Source organism: Schistocerca serialis, chromosome 12, assembly GCF_023864345.2.
Source record: "Schistocerca serialis cubense isolate TAMUIC-IGC-003099 chromosome 12, iqSchSeri2.2, whole genome shotgun sequence".
In the NCBI taxonomy this organism is placed as follows: Eukaryota; Metazoa; Arthropoda; class Insecta; order Orthoptera; family Acrididae; genus Schistocerca; species Schistocerca serialis.
Window position 1 is genome coordinate 101,223,417 of NC_064649.1, and position 22,089 is coordinate 101,245,505.

A 22,089-nucleotide genomic window follows, 5' to 3' on the forward strand; every position below is an offset into this window, starting at 1 on the left:
ACAGAACAATGCACTGAAATCTCAATGTAGCATGTAAATATCAGTAATCTATGGATTTTCTGCTAATAACTGTATCACTGATTACCATCACAAATGTTGCCCCCTACTTGCTAATGAGCTGTGTTTCAGGACACCAACCATGTCATACATATTGGTGCAGCACTTGAAATTCCCATTTATATATATCTTTCAGCTCTTCTTTGCAACTCTCCAAGATCAGCTATCAAGTACGACTGGTATGGATTCAACACAGAACTGCATACTCCATATGAGGCCGAAACACAAAATGGCATTCCGGTACCTCTTCTTTCCCTTCTCCTGAGCAGCCCTTCAAAAGTATCATCACATGGAAGAGAGCACTCAGGCATGTATGAATCACTGTATATGGGACATTATCTTGAAATTTATAGGATGGAATGAGACTGGGAGGTTAAGAGTGTTAAAAATATGTGGAGATTAAGAGTTTAAAAAGACTGGGAGGTTGAAAGTGTTGAAAAGATTGTAAAAGGGGGGTGGGGGGGTTGAGAGTTTAGATATTGAGGAGCATAGAAAAAACTGGAAGTAGAGGAAGTTGAAAAGTTTTTGAGATTGAATGTGTTGAAACAATTGGGTGGTTGGCAATAGGATATTCTGATAAATGTGGGCAAGTGGGGCTCAAGTGAGGGTAAGTCATAAAAAAATGTATCATTTAAAACCATTCTGGTTACCTATTCACTATCAGAATAAGGCCCTAGATCAATGGATATGTTTGTCTGTAGAATAGATACGTAGGAAAAAAAGAATGCAACAATAAATCTATTTATGAATAGGATTCATTATGTACTTTTAGGATACAATAGTAGCAGCTCAGATAATGTCATACTTGTGCAGAGATTCAACATGAGAATGGGTCTGCCTGATGAGATCCTAGGATTTAACAAAGTTTGAGTTTATCAATAAAAATGTTGTAGTCACCAGAATGTGTGCCTTCAGGAATTATCATGCTAAGTTTCTGTGTTTAACTTTCTGCTTCCTCCCTCATTTTGCTTCTTTTTTGTCCTCCCAGTCCGATTCTTCATTCCTCTTCTGTTCACTTCCCTCCCCCCTGTCGTAGTCTATATTTCATTTCTCCAAATAACCTGCATCTTATGACTGTCTTTGTTGCTACAGTACATTTTAGAACTTTTTTTTTAACTGCATGTACATCACAAAATGACAAAGGGCTTCATTTGATTCATGAAACTATAAATTTTGAGGCAGCATCAGGTGAGAGATATCCATGTGAAAGGCATATATTACCCTAAAAGTTACATGTTGTATGGTGAAATCTCAGATTCTCAATTTTGTTTAGCACTGTAACAATAATGATGATCTTCAGTGAACAAAATATTAAAATGTTTGTAATTAAATGTCAGTTCTCAAAACCAAGCAAAAGGTTTTGGGGGTAGTATACAATAAATAATGGACATTTGCAAGGAAATAAAGGTTCCTGTTCTCATGGAGCAGTCAAAACAACATTCCCCATTCCCCAAAACAAAGAGATTTGTGGGAAGAGCATTATCTTTGGAATGTCCAAGCATAATACATAATGGAGGAATCAAGGAAATTTTCAGTGCTCATTTACTATCCAGCAAAAAAGCAGTATCAGTGTCAAAGATGTCCTGACATACTAAAATGTAATTGGGACAGAAATTAAGTACTATAACTACTGCAGAACAATATACAGTATTGTACTGCAAGGTGGCTAAAACACCCAGTTTCCAGGCATATTTGATTTTATTAATCCAATTAAAAAGTCACTAAAATACGAAACAATGAACAGACATAGTACTCTTTCCTATGAATAGGTCATTCTTTGCTTCATGAAGTTCATTCTGGTTTGTGGTAATCAAGAATCGTTAATCACCTGCAAATTTCACAATAATAAATAATTAAAGGGAATGCTCACTAGTACTTCTGACGTAGTTTGCTGTCTTCAGACTAAATTCTTCACATGAAGTCAAATTTGTATCCGTCTTTTAGTTTTATAAGGTATTACACAATAGTTTTGCACCACCTCTTCTATACCAAGCACACTGAAGCACCAAAGAAACTGATACAGGTATGCATATTCAAATACAGAGATATGTTAACAGGCAGAATAGGGCACTGCCGTTGGCAATGCCTATATAAGACGACAAGTGTCTGGCACAGTTGTTAGATTGGTTACTGCTGCTACAAAGGCAGGTTATCAAGATTTAAGTGAGTTTGAACATCATGTTATAGTCGGTGCATGAGCGATGTGACACAGCATCTCCAAGGTAGCAATGAAGTGGGGATTTTCCCATACGACCATCCTGCAAGTGTACGTGAATATCAGGAATCTGGTAAAACATCAAATGTCCAACATTGCTGCAGCTGGAAGAAGATCCTGCATGAACAAGACCAACAATGACTGAAGAGAATTCTTCAGTCTGACAGAAGCGCAACCCTTCCATAAATTGCTGCAGATTTCAATGCTGGGTCATCAACAAATGTCAGCACGCAAACCAACATCATCGATATGGGCTTTTGGAGCTGAAGGCCCTCTTGGGTACCCTTGATGATTGCACTACGCAAAGTTTTACACCGACATTGGACTGTTGGTGACTGGAAAATAGCTCTGAGCACTATGTGACTTAACTTCTGAGGTCATCAGTCACCTAGAACTTAGAACTACTTAAACCTAACTAACCTAAGGACATCACACACATCCATGCCCGAGGCAGGATTCGAACCTGCAACCCGTAGTGGTCGCTCGGCTCCAGACTGTAGCACCTAGAACCGCACGGCCACTCCGGCTGGCTGTTGGTGACTGGAAACACGTTGCCTGGTCGGATGAGTCTCATTTCAAATTTTATCGAGCGGATGGACACATAGGGTTATGGAGACAACCTCGTGATTCAATGGACCCTGCATGTCAGCAGGAAACTGTTCAAGCTGGCGGATGCTCTGTAAAGATGTGACGCTTGAGAACTTGGAATGATATGGGATCCCTGATATGTATAGGTACGACCCTGACAAGTGAAACATATGTAAGCATCCTGTCTTATCATCACAATTCCAACCAGCTTACAGGAAGGAGAAAATTTAAGAAGCAAAGTTGCAAGGATAGAGAGTGGCCAGTCATTTCATAACTTCATGAAGCATAATTTCCAGTATTATTGACAGACATATGTAAAAGAAGAAAATGCTGTCTCATCACATTCATCAATTCATGTCCGTTGTACATTCCAACAGAATTGGGCAATTCCAGCAGGACAATGCGACATCTCACACATCCCGAATTGCTACAGAGTGGCTCCAGGAACACTCTCTTCTGAGTATAAACACTTCCGCTGGCCACCAAACTCCCCAGATATGAACATTATTGAGAATATCTGGGATGCCTTGCAATGTGCTGTTCAGAAGAGATCTCCAACCCCTCATACTCAGGGATTTATGGACAGCCCTGCAGGATTCATTGCGTCAGTTCCCTCCAGCACTACTTCAGACATTAGTTGAGTCCAGGCTCCTCACGATATTAGGCAGGTCTACCAGTTTCTTTGGCTCTTCGGTGTATTTTGATCATCTCCTGTATATATAAAATTCACTCACTAAGAGTTTAATGCTGTTTCTCACATGTAATTATAGTTTATAACTGAAAACAAACATCATACTAATATTATAATAAATGCAGAGCAAACATATATGGAGACATTAAGAGCAGCTATAATGAAACAATTCCAACCAGCTTACAGGAAGGAGAAAACTTAATAAGCAAAGTTACAGGGATACAGAGTGGCCCGTCATTTCTAAACTTCACAAAACACAATTTCAAGAATTGACAGACATATTTAAAAGTACAAAAAGCTGTTGTTGTTGTTGTGGTCTTCAGTCAAGAAACTGGTTTTATGCAGCTCTCTATGCATACAGTAGTGCTGCATGCCCTCAGAAAAAATAATGGCTGTTTTGTTTCCTCTTGCTTTCAGCTGTTTGCAGTATCAGAACATCAAGGCAATGTCGGCTGATGTTACAAGGTCAGATCAGTCTGTTGTCCGTGCAACTTACTGAAAATGCTGCTGCCCCTCTTCTGGGACCATACGTCTATCTGGCCTCTCAACACCTACCCTTCCATTGTGGTTCCACCCACAGTACAGCTGTCTGTACAGATGATGCACGCACATCGACCTGCCATAGTAAGGTCCATGGGAGGAGAAGAAGCTAGTGTGCATTAAAAAATGGACACAGGTCTATCCACCCTGTAAACACCCTGCACCAGATGCTGAGCATATTTCATGATTATATACCACATGGGCCAGAATTAGTTCTCATGAACTCATTAGATCAAAACTTGCCCTCCAACATATTCTCACATTCCACCACCATCTTGTACTTGACCTCTAATACCAGGAGCCTCCCCTTTCTTCTACTGGTACAATTTCATTTCTCTGATACTTTATATCCCCAACTTTACATCTCTCTCTCTCCTTCTCTCTCTCTCACTCACTCACTCACTCACTCGCACCTCCTTTTTTTGTGTCTGAATTTTCACTTTCCTCCCAGTCTTGTTTTCCTCTTAACCCTTATTTACTTGTATCATCTCTGTACTGAAGTGGGCACAGCACTTACCATTCTGTTTTCTTTGACCTCCTACAGCCTCTGTTGCCTCCTCTTTCATCTTTGCTTCCCCTTGCATATATTTATTTAAGCAATCCTTGTGATCTGAAAATACACAGTGTGTTACAGATGTCAGACAGAATTTGTTAACACTGTTAACATATGTTATGGATAGATTATGGTAGAAAAGCTATTGTTGTTGTGGTCCTCAGTCCAGAAATTGGTTTGATGCAGCTCTCTACACTTGTTAAGAGCTGCATGTCCTTGCGAAAAAATAATGGCTATTTGCAGTACAAGCACAGCAAGGCTATGCCGGCCTATGGTAAAAGGTCAGATTAGTTAGCTTCACTGAATAGTTCTTGGTTTGCACTTAAGTATAACCAGCAAGATTACTTTTCTAGGTATTCTTTTACAGAGTAAAAACAGTGAAACAGTAACTAAGACTTCACAGATTCACTAAATTGAATATTTTCTTCAATAGACTTCAGGCATGTGATAAACTTGTTGAACAGCTGGAGGTCCATGTGGAATGTTCCATTTTGACAAAGTTGACTGTCTGCATGTAACACATGCAGATTTGAGTTTATTATGGTGTCATGTTTATGTGTTTCACTATTTTTATTGAATCTGGATTCAATTGGCACTATGTAGTTTTTAAAATTTTTACAGTCTTGAGAATATATAATAGACAGGACAGTGTTAGGATCTCCAACTTCCTGAAGATGGGTTAGCAGGAGTCTAGATTTACTTCCATTAATGATCCCCATGGTCTCCTGTGGATTCTAAAAGTGCTCAGGGCAGTTGCAGAATTTCCCCAGAATATCAGACCATATTTTAGGTACTTACATTTTAGGTACATATTTTAGGCACTTACAGAAGAATGTTGAAGATTAGGTGGGTAGATCATGTAACTAATGAGGAGGTGTTGAATAGGCCTGGGGAGAAGAGAAGTTTGTGGCACAACTTGACTAGAAGAAGGGATTGGTTGGTAGGACATGTCCTGAGGCATCAAGGGATCACAAATTTAGCATTGGAGGGCAGCGTGGAGGGTAAAAATCGTAGAGGGAGACCAAGAGATGAATACACTAAACAGATTCAGAAGGATGTAGGTTGCAGTAGGTACTGGGAGATGAAGGAGCTTGCACAGGATAGATTAGCATGGAGAGATGCATCAAACCAGTCTCAGGACTGAAGACCACAACAACATTTTAGGTGAGTCTATATGCATGCATAGTGTGTACTCATTCTGTTCTCTGGCTAGCATATTATTTCAGCACACTCAGTGCATAGCAGCAATTACTTATTCTGGTACATGCCTTTTAAATATCTGGTACTTACCTTTCAAGTATGTTTATTCCATTTAAGGTTACCTTGTACTCACAGACCCAGGAATTTGAATACACTCTTAGTAACTATTGGGTGGTTATTTACCGATACAAGTGATTGAGAGGGATTTGCATTTTGTGTGGAGTGAAAGTGCATGGAAACTGTCTTTTTCGTGTTGATTGTGAATCTGCTGATTGTAGCCTAGATGCTGAGCTGTTCAGTAGCCAAGTTCACAGCTTTTTGAACAGCCTCTGTGTTCTCCCCTTTGAGGAGTACAATTGTGTCTTTTGGGAATATTGTGGTTTGGTGTGCACCTACATTCAGGTTCAAGTCCTTAATATACAGGAGGATGGTTCTGTCCCAAACTGGGATTCCTCCCAGTCTTCCTCAGCCATCACATCTTTCTTCCCTAGGGGAGAAACTAGCCATTCTCATATCTGTGCAATAGTTTTTTTACTTTTAAATGTGTCTATTGGAAGTACTTGGAATTTTGCCATTCTCTCTCCCTGTAATTTTGCAGTTTTCTCAAGTGCATTTCTCTTCTGATAGCACAAACATTTTCAAGCAGGTATATGGACTCTCTCACAATGTTAAAAGTATAACATACCACAAAACAATTTCAGAATTTAGACGCAAAAAAGTAAAAGGCAAGTGCAGCTGTGTTGCTCATGGAGTTGTGACACGGTCTTATAAAAAACCAAATGTGTAACTTTACTGACAGTGAAGCTTTCTGTTTATTCCACAACACCCTCACAATTAGAGGTGTGTAGTCTGCATGGCTTTCATTACCAACAAGTGTAGAGGATTTGTTGAGAAAGTTGCCAAGAAATTGGTTAACTGTGTCATTATGTTCAGTGTCCATGAATAAATAAATAAATAAAATTTGCTCTTTGTGTTTCGCATTACATAATGATACAGTCTTTTCTTTTGATAATGTAGTTCCAGTCCCTAAATTGTTTTCTGAAACAAAACCTATTAAAGGAGCAAATAATGAAATACTATGACAATTATGTCACCCATATCATTTTAAATGAAATAATAAAACATAATACAATGTGGCAGCCATAATGTACATCTTCTTCACATTGCAAATTTTTCTTATACTGTAAACTCAGATGCAAATGAACAGAGACAAAGGAAATTTTTCATACCACTGCAAAATATCACTCTGAAACTCATAGTTCATAATGTCTGATGCGGGGTCTTTCATGTGTAAACCTAATGAGCGTCAAGTTAATAACCAAAGATGAAAAGGATGTTAGGAGATAGCAGAACACAGCTAATATTTGTGGCCAAAGACATTTAAAGAGAGACAAAAGAAACACAATTACAGCAATAAATACATCATTTACAGCATGAATATTTTATCATGTAATATTTTCAAAAGACAGATAAAAGAAAGCACATGAACTTGAGAATCTTTACAGACAGAAAGAAAAGAGAATGTGCAAGTGTACAAGAATAATGCATAATGGTGCTGTCACATGGCCACCAACCACCTGAATCATACTGACTGGCAGCTGTTTAACTGTTTACTGTAAATATCTCAGATCAAGGCAGAGAAAGACTTTTGTTAGGCAATATCCAGTACCAACTAAGATGATCTGACTGACAGTCTGATAAAGCCAAAACTTGTTATTCCAAAAGTTACAGATGGCCACATCTAAAGATCCATCTTTCATCATCATGAAAACTAACTTAAGGTATTTGATTGAGTTTCTTATGAACAAAGTTAAAATGTTGGAAAATGCACAATATTTTTAAAAATCTACTTCCAGTCCTTTAAAATAAAACATCAATTGATGCATTGATGTCTGGCACTATAAGAATGGGATAATTTTATGGATCACAATAAGCACAAGGCAACCTTTGGTAATTCATAAGGTATGCATAACACAGCAAATGAATACACGATAGAGTGTAATATGATGGTGGAGCTGTATATCCTCAAATATGATTCTGAAAATATGTGTGCATTTGTGGAGACAAACTAAATTAAATGTAAAATCAAATGGCAGTATACTGTCTGAAGTATCATTAGAAAAACAGCGGAGCTGCTGGTTGACATTTTCAATTTAAATGACTATGTGATTTGTGCAAATTTCTGAAAATCAGTGTTCATATTGTTAGTGATAATTAACACTAGGTTATGTGTATAGATCTTTTCTACTAAAATAAATAATAGCATTGTTGTTGATCCACGTCTATTTCTTGTTATACATTCTGGTAAGGAGTGTTTGAAACATGGTTCACGGTAGTAGTTATGAAGTATGCAACTCTGTTCTCTGCTACAAAGAACTATTACATTGAATAAATCAAGACAGTAGATTGACACTACTGACAATTTTCTGTCGTTTCTTTTGTGGTCCCTGAACCAAAATTTTGACGTGCCATCATAAATATGACATCTTTTTTTCTGTCTGACCAAGGCAGATTATGGCACCTCATTTACAATAAACTCTTCCCATCTGCCTCCTCCAACATTGCTGCTGTCTGAATTCCATATCCTCTCACGAAACTTTCTCTGTTAGTTTTGACTGTCATTTACTCATTCTTGTGTTAACGCAATGGATTTGCATTGAGAAGAGAAGTACAAATCCTCATCCAGCAATTCAGATACAAAATTTCTGTGACAAGTCAATATGAATGACAGAATGATCCTTAAAAACGGCCACAGCTGGCTTTCTGCCTCCATCCTTATTCAATCTAAGTCTATGTTCCAACTCCACCATGTCATCAACAACTAGTCAAACCATAATATTTCTTCCTTCTTCTGTCAGGCTATTCCTCTTTCCTATGTGAATCTAACTAGTCACATTCAATTTTTCTTTGCCTTGCCAAACAAACTCTCTCTCCCTGTAATGTATGTACCAATGTCACAGCTGACTTTTTTTCTGTACTGGCACTTCAACCATTTGGGGTCCCAACTGCACATTGCATAAGAAATCTATAATTAACACGTTATCTCTTTTTCTCCAGAGAGCTATTTACTTCATAGGGAATGATACATTTCCAAACTAATCACCCATATATCAATGTTGTTGTTGTGGTAGTCTTCAACCTGAAGACTGGTCTCATGCAGCTATGCATGCTAATCTATACTCTGCAAGTCTCTTTATCCCCACATAACTACTGCAGTCTACATCTATTTCAACCTGCTTACTGTAATTAAAGTTTAGTCCCTGTCTACAATTCACAAATATCTCTCTCTCTCTCTCTCTCTCTCTCTCTCTCTCTCTCTCTCTCTCTCTCTCTCCCTTCCCTCCATTACCCATTACCAAATTAACTATTCCTTTATGTGTCCTATCAAACCACCCATTCTTTATATCTAGTTGTGCCACAACTTCCTTTCACCTGTAATTTGATTCAGTGACTCCAGTAGTTGCTCAATCCACACATCTAATTTCAAAAGCTTCTATTCTCTTTTTCTCTATACTGTTTAATATGGGAAAGGCAACCACTTACCTATAACAGATCAATGTGGAGCACAGGAACATGTAACAGAAAACAGCATTCATACTAGCTTTCTTTTCCCCACAAAAGTACATACACTCACACACACAAAACCACACAGACAACCATACACACACTCTCATGGCTGTGACTTGCTGTCATCACAGGAGAGTATGTGTCAATGTCTGTGTGGTTTCGTATGTGTACTTCTGTTAGAAAAAAGAGCCAGTGCTCAAAAGCTAGTGTGAATGCCATTTTCTGCTACACATTTCTATGCTCCGTGCATTCATCTGGTATAGGTGAGTGGTTGACTTTCCCATATTTTACACATTGCTCCATTCAGAAATTTCCATTATTGTTATTTGTATACAGTTTAGTGGCCATGTTTCACTATAAAAATGTCAATACCCCAGATAAATACTTTAAGAAAATATTTCCTACAACTTATACTTTGATTCAACATTTATTTTTTCCAGAAAAGCCTTTCTTGCTGTCTCCAGTCTACATTTTGCATCTCCTACACTATTCTGGCATCAGTTACTTTGACACCCAAATAGCTACTATTTTCAGTCTCTCATTCCATTGGCATCACTTGATTTTAATTTGGTTACATTTCATTACCAATGTTTTAATTTTGTTGATCTTCATCTTATAACCGTTTTTGAAAACAATACTCACTCTGCTCAACTGATCATTCAAATCTTTTACTCTCTATGACAGAATAACAGTATCAATGGCAAATTTTAATATACTTTCACCTGTTCCTTTGCAAAAATATCAGTTCCCTGGTCAGGTTAGCGTTATTTTTTTTTCTTTTTCTTTTTTTTTTAGCAGAATTCTGCCATTCAGCTTATATCTGAAGGGTTTTTATCCATTTTTCACGTAAATTAAATTTGAAATAAAAAGAATTACCTCATGCTACTTAATAAAAATATTGGAAACAACTTTCAAATAAGAATTACGTTTCGCAAGACACTGCAGCAATCTTCATTAGTAGTAAAATAAAATACAGAAAAAATTAATGTTCATACCATTTCTTTCATAACTTTATTGGTCACTAATCCAATGAAGATTGTTTAATTTCCAGTGGTCTGATATTACCTAACATACAATCATGTAGCTATATGTCCCAGCTAGAAATCTGAAACTATATTGTCAGATCTTCTTCAGTAGTTTTATCTTTAATGTACAATGTTAACTTAAGTAAAAATGGCCTCACAAATTTCAAGAAACTACCCTCAATCGTTAAATCAGATATGTTTGCAGGCTGTTCCATTTCCGGCCCAGAAGGCTGCAATCTTTTCATCTACCACTTACCTCAAGAGTTCGGCGATGCCGAGCTGATGCAAATGTTCCTGCCATTTGGAAATGTCATCAGCTCCAAAGTGTTCATTGACCGAGCCACTAACCAGAGCAAATGTTTTGGTAAGTCAAAATACAATGCAAATGTTTTGGTAAGTCAAAATATAAATCAAGTTTTTTGAAAAGTCAAAATATAATATCATATTGCTCTCTCACAGGTCTTTGCCACTCTTTCACAGGTCTTTGCCAACTCTTCTTTTAGACAGGTCAAAAATAACATTAGGTCACTAAAATGTATAACTCTTCTGGCTATGACAGCCTCACAGGCAAAATCTTGTGTTGGCTCACTATTTCTGCGCTTAAATAATCTTCGCAACCAGTCAATGAGTTGAGGTCTATTACCTGAGTGACTGAAGCATGTGCTAGTAATGCCAGTATCTTCCTTCTCATGGTAGACCAATCTCCTCGATTCACATGTTCTCAAAAAGTTTTCAGAAGGTAACTTAAAACAAAATACTGAACCAGTACATTGGATCAGGTTCCATGTTTGAAGTTCATGGACAGAGATGAATGGCACCAACATATAAGCTAACCCAAAAGCTCAGAAATCATTCTCAGACAAGATTACAAACATACTTTCATTCATTTCTGTCCAGTTGCATAATCTTGTGGAGAACTGCAGCTAATGTGAAGCACTTATTCTACAAAAGAATGCAATAAGAATATTGTGTACAGCTAATAACTGAACATCTTCCAGAAGCCTCTTCAGGGAGTTAGGGATTCTTACACTTACATGCCAATACATACACACACTACTGGTATTTATGGTTAATAACAAGAGTGAATTTACAATTGATTCAGCAAATCACAACCACAATACTAGGAGTAGAAATAATTTCCATACAGGTTTTGCACCCTCTCTCTAGACTGAAGAATGTAAATACTTCATATATCTAAGGCACAGTTCTCACTGAAGCAATATGTTAAGTGATACAACATGCTGCAATAAAGGTCGTACAATTTTACAGTTATCTGTGCTACACTAGTGTTCTGACAGGAGTGATACAAGAGGCAATGAGACAGCAGATGGCAAGAACTTGTGAACAACTTCCAAATACATCATGTACTCGCTAGAGAGGAAAGAGGTATGGCTGCCCATGCACCATTAAAAACAGATTCAATGTATTAGCTACATTTGATATGCAGCATTGTATAACCTAAAATGCACCAAATGTAAACTGGCCTAAGACTCCATTTTTTACAGCAAACTTTTCAAAATATTCACTTTCTTTTACTTAATTTCAAAGTATCACAATAACCCCGGGCAATAACGAAAAGAAAATCAGTTCATTATCAAGCTACAGTATCAGATTACGAGATGCAAAAAATATATTAAAAAAATCTGCCAAATAATTACCTGGAAATTTAATGAGAAAGACTGCAAAGTTGAGAAAATGCACGAATCTCAAAACTGTTTTTCTTTAATTTTTTTGATGTAAAGTGAAAGTTTTACTGAGAAACTAAGTACAGCACCAGATATGACATCGCTTCATCTATACAGGGTGTTACAAAAAGGTACAGCCAAACTTTCAGGAAACATTCCTCACACACAAATAAAGAAAAGATGTTATGTGGACATGTGTCCAGAAATGCTTAATTTCCATGTTAGAGCTCATTTTAGTTTCATCAGTATGTACTGAACTTCCTCAATTCACCACCAGTTGGCCCAATTGAAGGAAGGTAATGCTGACTTCGGTGCTTGTATTGACATGCGACTCATTGCTCTACAGTACTAGCATCAAGCACATCAGTGCGTAGCATCAACAGGTTAGTGTTCATCACGAACATGGTTTTGCAGTCAATGCAATGTTTACAAATGCGGAGTTGGCAGATGCCCATTTGATGTATGAGTTAGCATGGGGCAATAGCCATGGTGCGGTACATTTGTATCGAGACAGATTTCCAGAACAAAGGTGTCCCGACAGGAAGACGTTTGAAAAAATTGATCGGTGTCTTAGGGAGCACAGAATATTCCAGCCTATGACTCGCGACAGGGGAAGACCTAGAATGATGAGGACACCTGCAATGGACAAGGCAATTCTTCGTGCAGTTGACGATAACCTTAATGTCAGCATCAGAGAAGTTGCTGCTGTACAAGGTAACGTTGACCATGTTACTGTATGGAGAGTGCTATGGGAGAACCAGTTGTTTCCGTACCATGCACAGCATGTGCAGGCACTATCAGCAGCTGATTGGCCTCCACAGGCACACTTCTGCGAATGGTTCATCCAACAATGTGTCAATCCTCATTTCAGTGCAAATGTTCTCTTTACGGATGAGGCTTCATTCCAACGTGATCAAATTGTAAATTTTCACAATCAGCATGTGTGGGCTGATGAGAATCCGCACACAATTGTGCAATCACATCATCAACACAGATTTTCTGTGAATGTTTGGGCAGGCATTGTTGGCGATGTCTTGATTGGGCCCCATGTCCTTCCACCTACGCTCAATGGAGCACGTTATCATAACGAATAGTAAACTGAAACACTTTTGCACTAAGTTTACGAATGTGACACTACTGGATACAGACAGGTATGAGAGACACTGCTTCACAAAGCATGGACTACATCTAAATCAGTTTGGCAAAAATAAACTAGCAGCAGACATTGGAAAAGCTTTTCATGAAATAATAGGCCTAAACAATAATGATCATGAAAGCAGACCAGTCATAGCCCTAACTAACAAGGTAAACTAGTGAGCAGGGCCAACTCTAGCAGGATTTGGCCCAGTAACAAAAATCTGCAACAAGTAATTAATACACAAACGAAAGTTCACTCAAACAGCAATACAATTAAAGACAAACAAAAGTTAACACTGTTTCATCAGAACATAAGAGGCCTATACTGCAAGCTGGATCAGTTCACAGCAAATATAGAAGACACAAAAGGTATAAACAGTGCCCACATTCTGTGTCTAACAGAACACCACATCACTGCTGGTATTGAAGTGGTCCCTATTCCCAACTATGTTTTGGCAACGTCTTATTGCAGGAACTATATGGACAAAGGAGGAGTAGCTGTATATGTAAAAAACAATGTCTTGTGTCACGGCAATAGATGTACAAAGATTCTGCTTTGAGATACATTTCGAAGTATGTGCTATAGAGGTGCCAGACACTGTCTCCAGATTAACAGTTGTGGCAGTTTACAGGGCACCATCTGGTAATTTTAAAGTGTTTGTTAAACAATTAGATACTCTTTTGTTGTACTTAAGTAGAAAAAATACGGGCATGGTAGTTGTTGGGGATTTTAACGTAGATTTCTTGGTTAATTCTCCCTGCAAGGTGGAATTTGAAAATCTCATGGGCACATACAACCTTGTTCCCGTGGTTAGCTCGCCCACCAGAACCACAACCTCTTCCAGTACTCTCATTGATAACGTTTTTGTTGATCAGAGTAAAGTCAACCATATTAATATTGAAATGGTTATAAATGGTCTGTCTGACCATGATGGACAACAAGTTACTTTCAACAGCTTGGGAATTCCTCTGAGTGACACCTCACTTAGATGGAAAACAGTAAGGAAAATAAGTGAGGAAGCTATTCAAACGTTCAGATCATGTCTTCAGCATACTGACTGGACACCTGTTTATCTAGCAGAAACTGCTAATTCAAAATACAATTTATTCACAAATGAGATAGCAGGTACCTTTAAAAGTGTATTTCCAAAAAAGTCATACAGAGTCCAACCTGCTAGGTCTGCAAAAAAACCATGGCTCACTAAGTGCATCATAGCTTCCTGTCAGAGAAAAAGACAACTCTACATAGCATCAAAGACTTCTAACAACCCTGCTCAGCTAAAACATTATAAACTCTACTGTAAAATTCTTGCCAAAGTAATTAAAAACTCTAAAAGTATGTGTATAGCATCTGAAATTACTAATTCTGAAAATAAAATTAAAACAATCTGGAATGTGATAAAGAGAGAAACAGGGACTATAAACTACACCAAAGACAAAAATATTGTTTTAACTGTTGACAACTCAGAGATAACTAATAGTGAGGAAATTGCTGAAATCTTTAACCAACATTTTTTAACTGTCCCAACACAGATAGGTTGCCATGGTTCTGTAGATAAAGCTGCCTGTATAATGAAAAACAATTTTCCATAAGCTTTCAGTCAAATAAGTGTGCTTCCCATTACTGCCAATGAAATCAAAAAAATCATACAGTCTTTGAAAAATAAACATTCTGCTGGTATCGACGATATTTCAAGCAAGCTGTTGAAGGCTTGCTGTAGTGAAGTGGCTGAAGTTTTGTCTCACATCTGTAGCACATCCATGCAACAAGGAGTGTTTCCAGACAGAATGAAATACTCTGTTGTCAGGCCCTGTACAAAGCAGGGGATGCTACAAATGTGTCAAACTATCGCCCTATCTCTCTATTAACAACATTTTCAAAAGTCCTAGAAAAAGCTCTGTACAACAGGATTGTGGCACACCTTGGTGACCTGAACATCATTAACAGTCAGCAGTTTGGTTTTCAAAAGGGAGTTTCAATAGATAACGCAATTTTTTCATTCACAAATGATGTTCTAGAGTCTATAAACAGCAAGAGGCTGCCAATTGGTGTCTTATGCGACCTATCAAAGGCGTTTGACTGTGTAGATCTCCAGATACTCTTCAAGAAGGCCTGTCATTATGGAATTACAGGACCTGTAGGGAACTGGTTAAAATCGTACCTCGAAAATAGGAAGCAGAAGATTATTCTAGATGTTTCAGATAGTGTATCACAATATTTAGTGGACTCTGAGTGGGGAATTGTGCAGCATGGAGTGCCACAGGGATCAGTGCTTGGGCCCTTGCTGTTCCTCATATATGTTAATGACCTGCCTTTATCCATCAATAAGCAGTGTAAATTTACAATGTTCACTGATGGTACGAGCATTGTGGTGGATAATGTGTCAACTACTGACTTAGAATCCGGGGTCAATGATATCCTTAAATAAGTTCTGGGTTGGTTTAGTATTAACTCCCTTTCAATAAACCTGAAAAAACCAATTTTATCCAGTTCCAGACAACCCACAAAAACCCAAAAGAAATAGTTATCACACAGAATGATCAGATGATAAAACAAGTGTACTTATCAAAATTCCTAGGCGTATACGTGGACAGTAGGCTGAACTGGGAACATCACGTTCTACAAACTACTAAAACGGCTGACGTCGGCAACATTTGCTTTATGAATTTTGTCACGCTTCAATGACATTACCATCTCAAAGTCAGCTTACTTTGGCTATTTTCATTCAGTCATGTGTTATGGCATCATCTTCTGGGGCAATACACCTGCCGCAAAGAAAATCCTCACAGCACAAAAAAGAGCAATAAGAATCATTTGTGGTGTACCCCCACGGACCTCATGTCGAAATCTTTTTGAACGACTTGAAATACTGACAGCAACATCTCAGTACATATATTCACTGATGTGCTTCATAATAAATAACCCCACTCTGCATGAAACGAATTGCCTACATCATGAACATAACACCAGAAGAAAAGAGGATTTCCACTGTGAGTTAAAGAACTTGACACTTATTCAGAAAGGGGTAAAGTACGCTGGAACGAAAATTTTCAATTCCCTACCCAACAGCATCAAAAGTATAAGGAGTAGTACATCAGTATTTAAACGTAGCTTGAAAAATTATTTACTTGAGACCTCACTTTATTCACTAGAGGAATTCTTTCAGAGAAATAAGTAAAACCCAGATTGGAAAGATGTTTTTAAATTTTTTGACACTGTTTACTGTTAAACTAATGTAATAAGGCCCTAATGTAAAAATTCCTGTTTTTCTCATTCCCATGGGAAGTTTTGATTACTGTTCAAGGTTAAAATAAATGCAATAATGCCCTAAATATGAAACTGCTATCTTCACATTTATGTTGACTAGTTTTTAAGCTAAAAAGTATGACTTTTGTGCACTGTTATTAATACTATAACAATGTCTTTATTCTATGTATTTTATTATGTATATTGACACGTTCCACATCTGAGTGACTTGCTCACATGTACAGATCTATGGAACAAGAATATAAATAAAATAAAATTTCATACGGGATATTCTACCTGTGCTGCTAGAACATGTGCCTTTACAAGTACGACACAACATGTGGTTCATGCACGATGGAGCTCCTGCACATTTCAGTTGAAGTGTTCGTACGCTTCTCAACACAGATTCGGTGACCAATGGATTGGTAGAGGTGGACCAATTCCATGGCCTCCACGCTCTCCTGACCTCAACCCTCTTGACTTTCATTTATGGGGGCATTTGAGAGCTCTTGTCTACGCAACCGCGGTACCAAATGTAGAGACTCTTCATGCTCGTATACTGGATGGCTGTGATACAATACGCCATTCTCCAGGGCTGCATCAGGGATTCCATGGGACGGAGGGTGGGTGCATGTATCCTCGCTAACGGAGGACATTTTGAACATTTCCTGTAACAAAATGTTTGAAGTCACGCTGGTTCGTTCTGTTGCTGTGTGTTTCAATTCCATGATTAATGTGATTTGAAGAGAAGTAATAAAATGAGCTCTAACATGGAAAGTAAGCGTTTCCGGACACATGTCCACATAACATATTTTCTATCTTTGTGTGTGAGGAATGTTTCCTGAAAGTATGGCCATACCTTTTTGTAACACCCTGTATAAAACAATTCTTTGACAAACTTTCCCTCCCCATGTATCATATGATATGGTTGCGTGGAACAGCCAGTACTTTGTGCTGTGCTGGAAATACGACAGAGAATTGTATCACTGTCATCCCAGTGTGAACCAGTTAAGTTGTTCTTCCACTATGTTTCTATGCAGTCCACTGATGTGAGTTGCTTTTGTATCAATACTGCAGGTCACAATGAACATTGTACCACACATTGTATCACCTCAATGAGAACTGCCCCTCGTATTTGTGTCAGGTACATTGAGATTTTGCTACTTTATAGACAGCTGATAATTGCCTGTGTAAAGTTACACAAATGCTGTTGTGACTCTCCGATCTTTCAAAGTGCCACCGTGCAGTTACGCACGTCCTCTACATGCAGCGCTGTCTGCCAGCCATGCAGCAGCCGGGCCACCTAAGCGGCCAGCCAGCCAGCGGCCACTAGATTTGGACTCAGTGCTGATTGGACTGTTACAGTGTACACACGTCTTACTTTGTTTACTTGATCAGTGACTTAAATGTATTGTGTCGTCCTTGAAATATATTTGTTAAACTTGACATTATAACAAATGCTTTGTTTGAAAGCACTCCATCTTCAGGCCACAAGTGGCCCATCGGGACCATCCGACCGCTGTATCATCCTCAGCTGAGGATGCGGATAGGAGGTGCACGTGGTCAGCACACTGCTCTCCTGGTCATTATGATGGTTTTCTTTGACTGGAGCCACTACTATTCGGTCAAGTAGCTCCTCAATTGGCATCACGAGGCTGAGTGCACCCCAAAAAATAGCAACACCGCATGGTGGACTTGTTGGTCACCCATCCAAATGCCAGCCACGCCCGACAGCACTTATCTTCGGTGATCTGATAGGAACCGGTGTATCCACTGTGGCAAGGCCATTGCCCCATTGTTTGAAGTATCAGATAATAACAGCAGCTGAGTAGTACGTGAGCAGCAGTACCTGTTTTCAAAGTTACTGTTGTTCTCCATACATACATATCAGTAATCAGCATAACAATCAGTTTGAGTAGATTAGTGCTAGTTATGATCTGTTTTTAGTGTAATTTACAGAAAGAGAGAGTAAGGTTGCTTCCGACTGTTAATGTAGAATTGGACTTGTTCCATGCAACACAATGTGTGAATGAACGAATGAACAAATGACGCTTCCAGCTGTTATCAGTACTTGCTGACCTCTTTGTGGACTGCAGTGTTTTACTAGGCAATGTTCCCAATGGAGATAATGATACACAAGTATTTTAATATACAATATCCATCAGTAATAAACTTCCAAGTTATCCCTTACAATCAGCTTGACTTCATTACAAAGGTAATTTTGGTACAGGTGGGAGTCACAGTCACAGATTATGAGCCACAGAGGCTCAACAAGATAGATTACTCTCCATTTTCCAATAACATATTAAAGAATGTAAATTATCAGGTATCATTTCAAACATTTTTCACAGAGATTCAAACAACAACAATCAATATGTTGAGAACAGTGACACTGAGTGATGTTTCTCAAAGAGGCAGTAGCTAATCTTAAGGATGTAGCTTGAAATAATGGTTAGCTGTGTGCAGTTGAGGTTTGGATACATGGCTTCTTGGGAGTACTGGTCTTATGCGCTTCTAGGCCCAACAAGCTGAACCTAAGCAAGTTTTATGATTCTGGCATGATTTTCATGTCCCACTATTCACGATGAATGGGAATCAACAGAGAGCTGAATTTTCACTACTGAATCCTTGCCTCTGTATCTCCATCTTTGTTGCATGATTAACTGGGATTTAATATTGTTGTTGTTGTTGTGGTCTTCAGCCCTGAGACTGGTTTGATGCAGCTCTCCATGCTACTCCATCCTGTCCAACCCTCTTCATCTCCCAGTACCTACTGCAACCTACATCTTTCTGAATCTGTTTAGTGTATTCATCTCTTGGTCTCCCTCTACGATTTTTACCCATTGCGCTGCCCTCCAATATTAAATTGGTAATTGCAGTAGCCACCAGAAAGATCGCGGGAGGCGCACATTGGCACGGCGCGTCACAGACGGTAGTTGCCGCAAGTAGAGTCCCATCCACCAGAGGGCACGCGAGAATTCGGACGCGACCTCTGCCGGCATAACAACAACTCAAGCAGCACGGGCCGTGCCCAGTCAGTTAACATCGGGCATGCCTAGGACACAGTCCCGGTCTATGCTAAGTGAAGTGCTACGTAAACGTGAACAGTGTTACTACACAATTGGCGACAAGTAGCATCGTTCTTTCGTGTGTTGCGTCATTGTTCCGGTTTCGCAGCTTCTCCACAGCATGGAGGATTTAGTGCGGGTTTTGGTTGAGCAGCTGATGGAGCTCATGGCCACCATAAAACAAGTGCTTCCGGCGTTGCTCTCCACGCAGTCTGCCCCAGCGCCATTCCCTCCTCCCTTTCCCCTGTATGACGAGACGGAGGAGGATTGGGACGCATATGAACATCTCCTTCGGCAGCATTTCCAGGCGTTTCATGTTGCTGATACAGAGGTATGTTGTGCTCTCTTCTTGTTTTGGATATCTCCCTCACTGTATCAAGTTTTGCGGCAGCTAGCGCCGTTGCAGGAACCCTCGTGCTTGTCTTTTGACGCATTGTGTTCATTGCTGTCTTCATACACTCCTGGAAATTGAAATAAGAACACCGTGAATTCATTGTCCCAGGAAGGGGAAACTTTATTGACACATTCTTGCTGGCCAGGGTAGTTGACTTACACCTTCTAGAGCACGTTGGTGGCACGGGATACATGCGGACGTGCATTGTCCTGTTGGAACAGCAAGTTCCCTTGCCGGTCTAGGAATGGTGGAACGATGGGTTCGATGACGGTTTGGATGTACCGTGCACTATTCAGTGTCCCCTCGACGATCACCTTTCGCAGCAATGCAGGCTGCTATTCTCCCATGGAGACGATCGTAGAGATGCTGGATGTAGTCCTGTGGAACGGCTTGCCATGCCATTTCCACCTGGCGCCTCAGTTGGACCAGTGTTCGTGGTGGACGTGGAGACCGCGTGAGACGACGCTTCATCCAGTCCCAAACATGCTCAATGGGGGACAGACCCGGAGATCTTGCTGGCCAGGGTAGTTGACTTACACCTTCTAGAGCACGTTGGTGGCACGGGATACATGCGGACGTGCATTGTCCTGTTGGAACAGCAAGTTCCCTTGCCGGTCTAGGAATGGTGGAACGATGGGTTCGATGACGGTTTGGATGTACCGTGCACTATTCAGTGTCCCCTCGACGATCACCAGTGGTGTACGGCCAGTGTAGGAGATTGCTCCCCACACCATGATGCCGGGTGTTGGCCCTGTGTGCCTCGGTCGTATGCCGTCCTGATTGTGGCACTCACCTGCACGGCGCCAAACACGCATACGACCATCATTGGCACCAAGGCAGAAGCGACTCTCATCCCCGAAGACGACACGTCTCCATTCGTCCCTCCATTCACGCCTGTCGCGACACCACTGGAGGCGGGCTGCACGATGTTGGGGCGTGAGCGGAAGACGGCCTAACGGTGTGCGGGACCGTAGCCCAGCTTCATGGAGACGGTTGCGAATGGTCCTCGCCGATACCCCAGGAGCAACAGTGTCCCTAATTTGCTGGGAAGTGGCGGTGCGGTCCCCTACGGCACTGCGTAGGATCCTACGGTCTTGGCGTGCAACCGTGCGTCGCTGCGGTCCGGTCCCAGGTCGACGGGCACGTGCACCTTCCGCCGACCACTGGCGACAACACCGATGTACTGTGGAGACCTCACGCCCCACGTGTTGAGCCATTCGGCGGTACGTCCACCCGGCCTCCCGCATGCCCACTATACGCCCTTGCTCAAAGTCCGTCAACTGCACATACGGTTCACGTCCACGCTGTCGCGGCATGCTACCAGTGTTAAAGACTGTGATGGAGCTCCGTATGCCACGGCAAACTGGCTGACACTGACGGCAGCGGTGCACAAATGCTGCGCAGCTAGCGCCATTCGACGGCCAACACCGCGGTTCCTGGTGTGTCCGCTGTGCCGTGCGTGTGATCATTGCTTGTACAGCCCTCTCGCAGTGTCCGGAGCAAGTATGGTGGGTCTGACACACCGGTGTCAATGTGTTCTTTTTTCCATTTCCAGGAGTGTATTATCATCGCCGCACCCATGTTGTGGCGGCTAGGGTCGAGTTCTATCAACAAACAGCCCCATCAGTCTTACCGGGCGTGGGCCGCTACCCTGCATGGTCTTAGTCGCAAGTGTCATTTTGTCACGGAGCAGTCGTGAGAGTCGTATACCCACGTTATGGTACGCGACGTCATTGTTCGTTCGGCCCCTGATAGGGAGGTCCAGCAAGGGGCCCTGCAGTTAGAAGACCCTTCCCTTGAGGAAGTCCTGTCCATTGCTCAATCGTATGAAGTCTCTCACGCCACAGGTCAATAGCTGGAAGCGTGGTGTGACGTCACGGCGGTTCAGGGCGGCGCGTCCGCGTCCACTGTGTCCGGGGTGGACGACTTGCGAGCGGTACAATCCGGCCGTTACGGCCGCTTCCGCACAAAGTGTAAACAGAATTCCGGCCGCCGGCCCCTGTTGACGTCCTGTGCGTCGTGCTATATACATCATGATCAGTCAGAGTGCCCCCAGCGTTCGGCCGTTTGTCGCAAATGTAATAAAAAAGGTCACATTGCTAAAGTTTGCTGCTCAGCCTCA

At 40.6% G+C, this 22,089-nt stretch overlaps 1 protein-coding gene across 1 annotated transcript in view; it reads left to right on the forward strand.

The window, feature by feature from the left end:
- Nucleotides 1–22,089, forward strand: part of LOC126427967 (CUGBP Elav-like family member 4) — a 222,103-nt gene that overhangs the window by 194,322 nt on the left and 5,692 nt on the right. Inside the window, exon 12 of the mRNA XM_050089854.1 lies at nucleotides 10,642–10,800. Coding sequence (XP_049945811.1) covers nucleotides 10,642–10,800 — 159 coding nt within the window. The remainder of the gene's footprint in view (nucleotides 1–10,641; nucleotides 10,801–22,089) is intronic.